Consider the following 14147-nt stretch of genomic DNA (forward strand, 5'->3'; position numbering starts at 1 on the left):
AACCTTGAATTTAAAAAGTGTTGAACTTCAAAAAAATATATATATATATATATATATATATATATATATATATATCATCTGTGAAAATTGGCAATTTATTTTGGATTACATTTAACCACATTATAAAAGGACATAATTTTGAACCCATTGAATTGAACAACAAAAAAGCCGTAATGAAATCTATTTAATTTGTTGTTTTTCAATGGACCATAATTTTGTCGAAACCCTTAAGAGGAAAACAAAAGCAATTGAGAATAATGTTGAGATAATGAAGAGAGAAACAACATGTAAAAACTGGAGAAAAATCCCAAATGAGTATTCTAGCAAAATGTTGTAAAACGTTTTGGGATTGAGACTTGAGTCATTTTTTAATATGGGGTTTGCAGGGAAATTTTTGAACTAACCATTAAAACGTGTTTTCAAATAGACTCATCAAAAATAATAACAGCAAATCGAACAATAACAGTGAATGACAGTGTTAACATAAACAATAACATTGAACAATGGCAATTTGTGAACATAATAAGCACAATTTAAACTAAATTTTTAAAAGGAATAGAATAAACTTACTGGGTGTAGAATGAAGGATGTTTTAGAGGGTATAATGAGATATCAGACATAAGAGAATTGTAAGTGTTTGTTGTTGAATGGGGTAGAAACTGTTTTTGTGGTTTTAATTTGTTTTGTTTTTTAAAATGTTGATGGTGGTTGAGCGTACAGTCCTCGGGAATTTATTTATTTATTTACTTTTTCATTTGTAATATCACCCATATTTATATGGCCTAAAATAAACGTATTTGAAAAAAGAATCTAAAATAAACATATTTCAATGAAATTCAATAAACAGAAAAGCAAGGAAGAAGATGGAGATCTAATTGGTAGTCTCAAAAGATAATTAAAGTTTTTAAAGTTTTTTTTTTTTTATTAACTTTTTTTTTTAATTTATCTTTATTTGTATTTTAATTTATTTAAGAATAATAATAAAATGTTGTAAGTTGGCTTGCCACCTCAGCATTTGATGGGAAATTATGAGGAAGTGATTGCATTCTAGCATTTTCCATAAAACTAAACAACTGTCAATTAAATGTCAGTTTTATTTAAAATAAGGAAAATGTTAAGGTCACAACATAAATCCAACTTATAACCAACTTCTCTCCTACGTGTCATTTAAAAAAAAAAAAAATTGATAGAGAGGATTTTGAGATTCTAAAAATTTGAGAAAAAAAACAATTTGTTTGGTTTAAAATTTAATTTTTTTTTACACGTAAGAGAGAAGTTGACCATGAGTTGGGTTTGTGTTGTGTCCGTATCAAACCTTAATAAATAATCACTTGTCAGATTAATGGAATGTCACATGTCATTATATTAGACTTTCTTGGCATAGTTTAATTTAAACTAAATAATTGTCAATTAAATGTAATGCCACGTGTCAAGTTATTAGACTATATTAGATTATATTAAATTATATATATTAGATTAGATTAGATTAGATTATATATATATATATATATATATATTAGATTAAATTAGATTAAATGGAACCGCCTCTCCTAGCAGAGTTTAATTTAAATTAAATAACTGCCAATTAAATATAATGCCACGTGTCAAGTTATTAGACTCTTCTGTTATATATATTATGTAATATATATATTAGATTAGATTAGATTAGATTAAATAGAACTGCCTCTCCTGGCAGAGTTTCATTTAAATTAAATAACTGTCAATTAAATATAATGCCACGTGTTAAGTTATTAGACTGTCATGTTATATATATATTAGAAAAATCAAGCACTAACCAATTCCTATCCCGAAATTACCCGCACACATCAACTACAAATTATTTACAAATACAAGGGTATTTTTGGACAGCTTGAGATTGATAATAAACGCATTAACAGTTCGGACCCCCTCTGGTTTGTTGCATGCAGAGATAATTGATAATAAGAAACCAAAAAGATCTCTGCCTTAGAAACCTTGTTTGATAGGAATCCCTCACCGACTTGGAATACCTCACCGACTTAGAATGCCATATATATACATGGACCGCCAGAGTTTCCTCTGTCTCGTTGTTCTCTGCATTCCAAACAAAAGGCAAAAATTGTTTCAACTTTCTCAATTCTGCCAAAAATTGTCTCAACTTTCTCAATTCTTTGGGAGCGAGATGGTGAAGGTGGAGCCAGGAAGAAACGAGATGAGTGGAAGTTCTGCAAAAACTTCTGGGGTTACAAAGAGAGTGATCATCTTGAAGATTCGTAAGCCAGAGGAGCCGCCGAAGAGGTTGGGTAAGATTTTAAAGTCGGCGCCGATCGACCCTGCTGCGGCTTATCGTGAAAAGGTTCGCAAACAACTGGAGCTGGCGTTTTCCAGAGTTGCTAATGAAGCCGACGACGAGGGCGGCGTGAAGCCTGATGTGACGGCGTGTGACCCTGTTCGAGTTGCCGCTTCTGTAGAGTCGGCGATGTTCGAGAAGATTGGTTGGTCTAATGGGATTAAGAAGGCCAAATACCGATCAGTGATGTTCAACCTCAACGACCCAGAAAACCCGAATTTGCGGAGGAAGGTGCTTCTTGGACAGATCAAGCCGGAGGTGCTTGTGACCATGTCTGCGATGGAGATGGCAAGCCAGAAGAGGCAGCGTGAGAATATCCAAATTCAATTGAAGTCCCTGAACAGATGCTTGCATGATACCGAATTGAAAGAAAAGGCCTCCACCGACATGTTTCAGTGCAGCCGGTGCCGTGAGCGCAAGTGCACTTACCATCAACTGCAGACCAGGAGCGCCGACGAGCCAATGACAACCTATGTCACGTGCGTAAATTGCAACAACCATTGGAAGTTCTCATAAGAACTACAAATTTCATCACTTGTCAACCATCAATGAATGGGATCGATGATTTTGCACTGTAATTGTGTTTCAGCTAAATTGTAATTGAACAACTCTTTCTTCTTCTTCCTGTTAATGTTTCTCAATGGATCAATTCAATTGGGTGCTTCTTGATAATTCATGATATAATATATAGATGAAACTTCAATTCTCTCTGTAATTCTACTTTGTTCTTGCGGAAAGCTAACTATCTTTGAGAGTTTCAAATGTTTAGTTTGTTAATGATCAGATCTCGGAGGAAACTCCCTGTTTCTGTTATGTGTACGAGACATTCTCAAATTTTCCTTCTTTTGGTTTTCAATGTTAATCACTGCTGCATGTTCTGCGGACAAGTTGTTGGTTGCCATTGTTTCATTAATTTGCTAACGTTTTCATCATATATATATGGCGATCAGTTTGTATTGATATTTCCTTCAAAAGTAGTTGAATTTAATTTTAAAAAGGCTTCTGGAGAGGTATTTTAGTCTGGTTTCTAGTGCTGGATCCGGCTTCAATGATCTGTTGTGAAAATAATGGAACACATGAAATATCTGGATCAACTAATCAACGTGGAGCATGAGGGAACGCAGGACCAAAACATGAAGAAATCGATGAGGAGGTGGTCTCTGTTTCAGTTGAGTAAAACAGAGGTGAACAGAAGATTAAAAACAAAGTGGGTAGTTGCTTGCTTAGATTAGATGTAGTAGGCATGTATACGTGTTGCTCATGAAATATTTTAGTTTTAAAAAAAATACCCAAAACAATCTCAACCTTCCATTATTGTTGTTTACAATTCACAGCAGATGTGCGGTAGTTTCACTGAAGCCAGATCCTCCGGTGTTGGGAATTCGTCTTTTGTAATCTAACTTTTCAATTTCCTGTTGTAATGCCGAATAAGGGATTCTTGTCAAATGTTACTTTTATCTAAAATAATTCTTCAAATATTTAAAAAATTTCTTATATTAGATTAGCTAAAAAAAAAATGTCAAATAAATATTTGATTGAAAGAGCTAAAAAAAAAAAAAAAACTAAATATAACAGTACTTTTTAAGGGAGCTATTTTATTTTTCATTGTTTCTCTCACCTGTTTATTCTCTTTTTCTCATATTCTTTTATACTTTTTCTCTGCACGTTTTCTTTTTCTCAAATTTTTTTCTCATTTTTCCTCTTACACGTTTTCTTTTTCCAAAACTTTTCCTACTTTGAATAATATTTTAATAGAATAAATAGAAATATAGTTAATCGAATGTAAAGACATTTAAAAATGACTTAGCTAAACTAGATAAAAGTAAATTTTAAAAAGCCATTTTACATAAAAATAAGAGTCCTCCATTGAAAATGCTCTAAAGTAGTAAGATTATTATCGGCAACCAAATGACACGTGGATGTGGCATTTTAATTGTTTCCGAAAATGCAATAAGCTACTTTTTTATTTATTTATTTATTTTTTCTTACCACATAAAGCTAACAGCCTAACAGCCAATTTTATACCCAGCGAGTCAGAGACTTATTTTGCAATTTTTTTTTTTTTTTTAGTCTGAAAAAAAAGAAGAAGCCAAAAATGACTCTGCATTGCCTATTGAACTAATGTCCAGTCCACACAAGCCTTTCCACTTGGCAATTTGAGATGGTCGCTCATGCATGCATGCATGCATCTGCATGGCAGCACTGATTGTGCTTGTGCCCTAAATTTAACAATGAAAAGCATTTGCAGTACAATCCAATCCTTGACAAAACTGTAAACATAAGTGAACCGAATGCTTTCTCCATTTAATTCCATCAAACAAGGACAGTGCATCTAGATGTCCTCTTGTTGGTTGATGCTCCCCAAATAGTTTACAAGTTAAGCCAAGATCGTGTTCTTATGATAACAAACAAAGTCACAAAACTCCATGTTTTGGAGACACAGATACCCCTCCCACATTTATTAATCCAAGTTGTCTGAAGAAGTGTTTCCATGCATCAAAGGAGTTTATAATGCAGCAATGCACTCAATTTCGATCTTCGCATCCAAAGGTAATGCTGCTACCTGATAGGTTGCACGAGCAGGGGAAGGCGAAGAAAAATCTGCAAAACAAACCATTTAACCAATTGCATCAAGGTCATTAGGAAATTTATCAACACTCCCAGATGTGATTATTTGTGGTAAACTTAGTAATGCTTTAGACTCTTTAGTCAAGAAATACATCTACTTTAAGCTAATTTAAGATTCTGTGCATTTGAAGTTTGAGAAGCAATAAAATTTAATTTGTACTTCTGACAAAAGCACACTTTTGTGAGTTTAAGCAAATTATCACTAGGTTATATAGACAATCCACCATTATAAATTTATAATGCTGCTGTGCAGGTGGACTGTTGTAAAATGTCAATATGAGCACAGGTCTTATAATGGTGGATTATCAATATGAACAGCCTCAATTGCATGTGCAGTCCACCATGCCTACCATTTTAATCTGGTTCAATACAACATGCGTATTGCAAATATGGTGGACTGCACATCTGTTTGCATGCTGAATAGCAAAGCTTTCAATTGACATAGAAACATGAAGTTTAATTAAATAGAACTCACATTTAGCATAAATCTCATTCACTTTCTTGAAGTCTTTCAAGTCGGCTAACCTGCAGAAACAATGACAAAGAAACTTATTTCTTTTGCAACATAAATTCTAGGATACAGAGCAAAGAGTTGAGGAATTCATCATACATAATTGTTGTCTTAACTACTGCAGCATAACTTGCACCACCAGCTTTCAGTATTTCTCCCATATTTTTGAGAACCTGCAATTTTCCCATTGGGTTGAAGATGTTTAAAATAGTCTGCTTTGCAATTTGGAAACAAGAACCATCAGACTGCAAGTCTTTGGCCTAGCTAAGTGTCATCAAGAGAACCTAACTTCATATATGACCAACAGCAACATGCCAAAAAGGCTGAGCTTAAAAAGGCCAATGTGACACATCAAACGTATATAATTTCTAGTTCTTCTTTATTAGGCAAGAATTACAATATTCTGCTCAACGTGATAAAACAGTGATATCTATTAGAAGGTAAAAACTAAAAACCTGAGAAGTGAAGAAATAAACAAAAGCTACATTCACACAGAATGCATCAACATTTCTCAATAGGTCTATGCGAGGAATGATTAAGAATCTAAGACAGCAAAACTATATATTTTCCTATTTTATTTTGCTTATGCTCATCAGATCCAATTATCAGCTCAAGCCATGTGAGCTATTCCAAATGGGTCAGGTGATGTTGGTTGTTCCAAGCACACCAATGTGGCTCTCTTGAAGAAACAAATGTCAATCTTAGCTTGCAAATCAACTCTCAAAGGCAAAATAATTCTTAAAATATTAATGCTGAGTCCATGCCATTTACTTTACCTGCTCTGTTTGATCTTCCACAGAATCCGAGATGAACTTCCCAGTCTGTATGTGCGTACAAATTATATATCATCAGTACAGTTGCCCAAGGAAAAAACAAATGGGCATGTAAAGCCACATGCCAAATGGTAAAATTAAGTCCAAGAACAAACCTCTGGAACAAGCCCAAGAACACCAGACACGAAGAGAAAGTTGTTAGCTTTGATGGCCTGAGAATATGGTCCCAGTGCTGCAGGAGCCTTTTCTGTTTGAACAGGTTCCTTTATACCTACAATCAGGACAAACATAAGCACAGATATTCAGGGATTTTGAAAATACAATGAAAATAAAAGATATTGAAAAATGAAACTTGGGGCTAACAGTTTCGGAACTACTATTACTTATTTGATGTTAGTCATTTAGTAATTGGTTTAGACAAGAAAACTTATCATCTGTGCTTGTGAACACAAAATTATCACTTGCAAGCTTTCTTTTCATATGAGGTAGCTTAGACCCTGGCCATAAAATACAACTCTATATCATATTGTTAAGATGCCAGAATTCCAAATTCTTCTGAGCACAGCTGACTGAGATTTCTAAGGTTATCTTGATAAACCAGAAAAAGCAAATGCATTTGCTTGCTCGAGCATTTTTTCTAAAGCCATCTTTCTTCATTCTTCCTTCTTTGTTTCGCTACTCAAAGACATATCAATAAAAACTAGAAAGATGATATTATGTGGCAAAGCCCTTGGACAAGTCATCGTGTTAAGGTATTCTTAGTTTGATTCAGTGTTAGAAGGAGTTCATCTTTTGTAATGGACTTTTTTGTTACCTTTTCTCTCTCAGATGCAGACACACACAAAAAAAGAACTCTGAGAAGGACACAATTATGTTCTCTTCACTAATATTTTTAGACTTCAGACACCATTAGGGTGGTTGTTTTCTCTTGTATACTTTTCGTATATGAGGTCTTTGCCTTTCTTTTTAATAAATTATTATTCATTAAGAAAATAAAAAACCTGAAGAGACCTTCAGAATTCAATAAGTAATTTTGTTGCTTTCAAAGCAAAAGAAAACAAAATCTCCGCTTCTACGCCCAGAACTTACAACAGTGGCCAATATCAAAAGAACTTCGGAAAATGCACATACACATAAAAGTGAATCAAGTAACCAAACTATTCTAGTTTTAACCACGACTACCAAACCTTGAATCAGAACAAACCTGCAAAAATTACTAGACTTGTCATTTCAGACCCTTGTTTGATGATTCCTCCACAACCTGATTTACAGACTTTTTTTTTTTTTGATAAGTACAACCTGATTTACAGACTTAACATCAAACCTTCCCAAACACATTAACAAGCAAGCATTCTGTGGCTTATATACATGGAAAACCTAAGTGCCAGTTTACTGTCCCTTGAATACACCACCTCCTCTCCTATAGCTCTAACGCACAAATTCAGCCCTATGAATAGGTCTATTTGCACATAGCAGCCATCCTCATAAAAGGAAAACAACAATATAACCACATTTTATGAATTATTCCAAGAATGCTTCTACCCATCATCTATGCTGATGACTTAGAGCTTCGATTGTGCAGGTATTACTGCCATTGCGATTTCAGCTTTTGTGATCTCCACGGCAAAACCCACAACCCCCAATCACAATGATAGTAGTTTTGAAGTATTTCCCATTAAAAGGTTATATATTTGTGCATTAATCAAGTTCACTTACACATACTTGATACTCCTACAGTTATTTGTATGAACTGGAACCACTTAAATTCCATGGGACAAAAAAAAAAACAAAAAATCAAAATTCTAAACTTTAATCAGCAAATAAAATACTACGTTTCTCAAATTCTGCACAATTTGATGCTCGAAAAGCCAACAATTTCTCACACAAACTCAGCCCATATTAGCCACTTGAACCGATTTACAGTACACCCAGAACAATGTTTCGCGTTTTCATGCGAGACATTATTCTCCGGAACCAAACAAGGGCAAATGGGAAACTAAAGGAAGAAAGAGAAAGATCGGAGCTCACGAGAATCAGTGGAAATGCCCAAGCAAGCGAAGGGCGTAGAGCGCTTGGAAGAAGAAAAAGTGGGGAAGGAGGAACGCCATAAGGTGGTGCCTGCCACGGAGGCAAATCCCACGCCGGCGGCCACCGGAGCCCGTTTGCGCAGCGCGCCCACATCGATCGTCGGCACGTGAATCGACCTAGCTGCACACCAAGCCATCTCTCAAACTAACGCTTCTTTAGTTCCGTCTCCTTGACCAAATACTAGTGGTATTTTGACAATTTTGTCCTGTCTTTCCACTCTTTCCCTTTTTCCTAGGTTTTTTACTTTTATTTTTATTTGTTTTTTGCAACAAAAAAAAATAAAAAAAATCATCCTTTCAATTTGATTAATGTATCATTTTGGATCTATCATTGCCTCATTGAGGTTGCAATGTTCCTTTTGCCAAATTAAAAAAAAAAAAAAAAAAAACTAATCAAAATATAGAAAAAAGGCAAAAAGGATAAAAGTAAAATTCATGAAAAAAAAAATTCATAAAAAAAAAAAAAAAATTTACATAAATTTGAAATCGGTAATAGTCGAGGGACCAGAATAAGAAGAAACTGATAGAATATTTTGTGTAAGATTTGATATTATGGAAATATATTAGCATTGATTATAATTGATAAAATCAAATAAAAAACATTCAATATATTTTAATATATTTCCATAATATCAAATCTCACACAATGAATTCTAACAAAAATGAAGGCATTGGACTTCGAGTAATGAAATAGCAAAATGTAAGCCATATATATGTGTTTTGAAATAACTTAGAATGTGTAAGTTGTATAAGAATAAAATTGTTATGATGTGTTTTAGTATTATGATTTATTGTGCTACAATAACTGAGTGTTAGTGGATTATCATTTATGCAAAGTTGTAGTTAAAAATAATAATAACATTTCCGATGCATTGTTTATCAGGAAAGTAATAGCATCGTCATGTGGATATCGTAAAAAATTGCATTTACCGGACGACGCGTCACTTGATATAATATCTCATATGTTGTCTATTAGGTGAGTTAGTTTAGGACTTCTTCACACTTTACTCACTTCATTGTTGTATTTCGTATACTTTGCTATCTAAAGGAAACACTTTTTCATGGCCTATTTTTCTCCACAAAGTCACTTTTTCAGTTTCACGCATGCACTAACACAAATTAGGTAGGAGATCCTACAAATTGTCAATCCATTATTGGATACTACTTTCTACTCTGCAATTCTCTTTTGTCTTAATGAAGTAAGAAACAAATGTCGTTATTCAATCAAGCATTGAGACAAAATATTATGCTCTGGCTCATACAATCTCTAAGATCTTTTAGGTGCGATGGTTATTACGAGAAATGTGCCTCTCTTTCTCTTTCTCTCTCTTTTGCTATTATACTGTGACAACAAGGGCACTAGTTAGATTGCTCATAATGATGTTTTTCGTTAATGAACCATTAATTGTCATTTTGCCTGTTATCATCTTCTTCAAGACTCATTACAGCTTCACTCCATTGCATCACATAATCAACTCGCAGACCTTTTCATAAAGTCATATTCTCCATAGCGTTTTTGTAATCTTGTATCCAAACTCACATTGGTCTCTCACAGTTCACCTTGAGTTTGAATGGGGTGTACCCATATTATTGTACTAGGTATTATATTATCATATCTGTAGAAAATATATGATAGAAAAATAATATGAAAGAGAAAGAGAGCAGAAGGAGAGAAACTGATAAAGCATTAGACCTACATTTTGTATTGAAGTAAATAAAATTGTATTTTAATAGATGATATTTACAAAGGGATTAGGAGTAGTAAAGGAAGAAAGAAATAATATAAAATATTCTAAAAGTTTTTTTTTTTTTTTTTTGTAATTAAATATTCTAAAAGTATTACTAGGTTAACTACATGATTGTTTGCTCAATTTTGTACCCTTAGATGGACAATTTGGTTTGTTTTGTTTTTTTTTTTGGTTCGATTAATTTCAAGAAGAGGAGGAACAGATGAAGTAATCTCAAGTGTAATCTCAAAGCCACCCTCAAAAGGAATATCGTTTGGATACATTGAAATTGATATACATTGTGTATGCCTTTGCTCCATTTGTTTATATCTTTTTGTTGAAGAAAAATCTTAAATTTTGCTCTTTTTCTTTTGGAACTTCAAATTATCAATCGTCACAAACATAATCTCTACACACTGGGCAAGTGCCTTGTCTAGTTAGCCACTGGTCTATGCAGTCCAGATGAAAGAGGTGTCCACAGTTGGGAAGTTCTCTCACAGAGTTTTCATCCTTGAAATCCTGCAGAAAGCAAATTTGCTTAGCAACATAAAAGCCCATAAGTTCTATAAAATGGATTATTAAGATGTTTATGTCATCCTAAGTTATTTTTAATGATGTTTACAGAACCAGATGTGAAAACTTTCTCATGTTTGTGTTCCAAATTGATAGTGTATCAGTTTCAGGCTATATATTTTATAATTATGGGCAGATGGGTATTTTGAGAACTCCTACATATTTACCAAGAGTTAAGCTGCAGAACTTTTCCTATTCACATATGTGTCAAATTTGTTTTTACAGCCTATTTTCTTCTTCTTTTTGGCTGCTTAATTCAAGATAGTGTAAGATATTTTTATTCACCTGTAAGCAAATGGAGCAACAGAAATCATCACATGATTCGATCATCTGTCTAGAGTGAAACCTATGCATAGGAAGCTTCTGAATGCAGCTGTCGGATAGCCCTTTAACTCCACTACTGATGTCATAGATATCTGAAACTTCTCGATAATTTGTTTCAAGATTCCTAACCTGCTCAATAGGTGAATAAACATCCAAACAACATGTTAGAATATAAATATAATGATTTAATTCATCCTTAAGTTAACATTTTATCAAAGCCAGCCGTCATGAATTCGAATTTTGACTCCCCAATTCACTTTATTTCAGTTAAATATTTCACTTGTTGTTGGACCTTACTTGCTGGTCGAGTACCAAGAGATTCACTTACTTGCCACTGATAAGCTTTTAGCACTGCAGGACAAACCCATTCCACGAAGACCCTCCCATTCATTAAACTACCTAAGAGGGCAACCTGTCAAAATAAAAAGGATTTGACCACAAACTGAGCCTAAATATGAATATAATTGAAAAACTACACTTAACAAGGATATAAAGCAGAATTTATAGCAGTACTATGTTCATCATTTATATATATCAACTTGCTTGCATCTCATGCTCCAAAATTCCAAATTGAATTTGTATATATAGCAATATTACCTTGGATAATGACTCGCAATCAGCTGCAGATTCCAGTAATTGAATGGCTGCAAGTGCCCCTGTCACAGCTCCTATGCCTGCCCCATTTAGAAACCCAGTTTCTGTGGTCTGCCCTTTGATGGCTCCAACAAATATTCCCACCAAAGCCCCTCCTACAATGAGAGAAAAATCCACATGCAGATTGTTTTCTATAGATTAATTGTGTAAGACTAGCATTGGGTGGATGGTATTTTGACCATTTAACAGCAAGAAGATAGTTTTTTTGAATGTGTTTTCATCAGTAAACCATGCCCCCATGAAAAATTAGCTAGAAAAAACATACCCAATGCAAGAAAGCAGGTGAATGCAGCAAGAGCTACTGTCTTGATCACTCTGGTGAAAAACCCTGTTCGAAGACCACAAATTGCAGCCTCTTTAGACCTGAATACTGCCTTTGTTATGCAAGAAAACCACCCCTCCATTGTTGGAAAGATGCTCAACAGTGTCATGTGTGTTGAAGGAGGTGAAAAAATCTAAGAGCTTTGCCCTGTGTGAATGTGTGAAGCAACATGAGCTAGCATTTATAAGGAGAGGAAGGGAATAGGCATTTAAGAACGCTGGAGCTCAGGCCTACCCTACGCATGTGGATATACCAAGTGGTTTGCGAGCTACTGCAGATTCATAGAATTTTGGAGTGGCTGAGACTACCCAAAAAAAAATTGGTAAAAATACAATGTTGGAAGATGATATTTTCATAATATAATTGATCTTATCTATATGGGATGAGAATATATATGTGTATTTTTATTTTTATTTTTTTAAATTAAAAAAAAAAAGTATCTTAATATAAAGGTGAAAATAGTTTTAAGCATTTTGTGTTTTGAATTGTTTGCTAATGTTTTTGTTTTAAAAACAGTAAACAAATGGGAGAATGAAAAAGCATTAACAAATAAAGCATAATATTTGTGATCTTGTAGGAGAGAATGGTGTAAAAGTAATCATTTGTGATATGAAAAAGAGTTTTTTTTTTAAAAAAAAAATTCTAATAATATTTTTTGTTAAATCATCAATTCCCAAAAGCGTGAGTTTGATCATTTAAACAATATTTTAAAACTTCCCTTAGCAAGTAAATCCCAATAAGTGAAATATTGAAACCTAACACATGCATGGAATATAAATTAAAGTTGAAAACCTAAGATATTTGTTTTGATACTAATAAGAAATAAAGCATTTAATTATTCCTTTAGAGCCTTATAATGATTACCAACTGATAAATATGGCATATACCAAAAACCCTATCTTGATCTTGTTTTGGTTAAGTTTGAGTCTTGTGGGGTTACTCAGGAAAAAGAAAATAAGAAAGAAAAGTTTCATGGGATTTAAAGTTTAAGATTTTTGTTCCGATACCAAGTTAAATTTACAACTTACCGACTAGGCCGGCTAAAAGATGGGCCGGCGAAAAGATGGGTAAATCTTGAATAATTTTTTTTTGCGTCTCATCAATTCTGAAGCTTTTAGCGTATTAGTTATATCCACCTAACATTTGTTGTCAGAAATGGGATTTGAACCCACAGCCCCTTCGAGGACCAGATATAGATGCTGACTAAGCCTTTACCAAAAGGTGCAAATCAAATTAAATGGAGCCTGGTACATGTGCAGCCACCTTACACTTGCTAGGTAGTAAAGAAGCAGCTGGGGGTGGCAATTGCAGGCCAAAGAGAGAAAACTGCATAAACAAAACCAGGTGCTGCAGAATGGTGGTTCTGTGGGCTGAGGCTTTGAAAATTGGAAGATAATGGGCATTGTGTATTAATTGTGTAGACTGTAGAGTGTAGAGCAAGTGGTGCTTTTAATTGCATTCATTAACGGGCAGATGTATGTAGAGCTTGATCTTTTGGCATTCTTGGGCACGTCTCCAACACTCATTACTTCTCCATCTTCTTTGGTATATTAACCAAAATAATAATTTATGCAGTACTTGTGATATTTTGCCAAAACAGATTATCCAAAGGCTCCACTCATAAATGCTTTAGATCAACCAACTCTAAGCTTAGTAAGATATCACCCAATAGTGAAAACCACCAATGGCTTGGTCATCTGCTCAAGCAAAAAGGTATTCCTAGCAGAGCAAACTGCCATTAGCATACTCTTTGTTTGTTACTCCATTTGTGGATGTTGCACAATATTTTAAGCCAACCTTTGTTTTAGTCATACTAAACACTTTAAGCAGATAAGATAATGTTACATGTGCCCTCTCTTTCTCTCACTCTTAAAATGTTATTATATCTATTTGGAATGATAATTTCTTATACAATTCGCAAACCGGACACGAACTTAATACAAAATTATAAGATTATGATTAAAGGGTCTCAGACATTTAATTAAATATGTCATGTTAGTGTTGATTTATATTGTCTTACATTCATATCTCGATAAGATCAGAACCCGATAATCGACATTTGAGGTTGACAATTTTTTATACTGCCCATAAACCCAACACGAAATTAGCGAGTCAGAGTTGATGAATCTAATTTGTTTATTTAAATTGATTGGATTATGGTTAACCTATATAGTCTTATACCCATATCTCAATATGATTGGAACCCAATACACAAATAC

The 14147-nt window shown here is 33.9% G+C and overlaps 3 protein-coding genes across 3 annotated transcripts; 1 reads left to right on the forward strand and 2 right to left on the reverse strand.

The window, feature by feature from the left end:
• The first annotated feature begins 2161 nt into the window (after positions 1-2161).
• On the forward strand, positions 2162-2845 carry LOC132174557 (transcription elongation factor TFIIS-like). Its single transcript, XM_059586194.1, has one exon. It carries the CDS (start codon positions 2162-2164, stop codon positions 2843-2845), a length of 684 nt encoding a protein of 227 aa, XP_059442177.1.
• Positions 2846-4608: 1763 nt separating this feature from the next.
• On the reverse strand, positions 4609-8509 carry LOC132175343 (reactive Intermediate Deaminase A, chloroplastic). Its single transcript, XM_059587249.1, has 6 exons — positions 8270-8509; positions 6397-6512; positions 6245-6289; positions 5568-5641; positions 5433-5482; positions 4609-4930 (listed from the first exon to the last, which is right to left on the reverse strand). Exons 1-6 carry the CDS (start codon positions 8463-8465, stop codon positions 4836-4838), a joined length of 576 nt encoding a protein of 191 aa, XP_059443232.1. The 5' UTR covers positions 8466-8509; the 3' UTR covers positions 4609-4835.
• Positions 8510-10277: 1768 nt separating this feature from the next.
• On the reverse strand, positions 10278-12247 carry LOC132175763 (NEP1-interacting protein-like 1). Its single transcript, XM_059587809.1, has 5 exons — positions 11872-12247; positions 11550-11701; positions 11281-11364; positions 10914-11081; positions 10278-10574 (listed from the first exon to the last, which is right to left on the reverse strand). Exons 1-5 carry the CDS (start codon positions 12035-12037, stop codon positions 10443-10445), a joined length of 702 nt encoding a protein of 233 aa, XP_059443792.1. The 5' UTR covers positions 12038-12247; the 3' UTR covers positions 10278-10442.
• Between the last annotated feature and the right edge of the window lie 1900 nt (positions 12248-14147).

Source organism: Corylus avellana, chromosome ca3 (genome assembly GCF_901000735.1).
Source record: "Corylus avellana chromosome ca3, CavTom2PMs-1.0".
Lineage (NCBI taxonomy): Eukaryota > Viridiplantae > Streptophyta > Magnoliopsida > Fagales > Betulaceae > Corylus > Corylus avellana.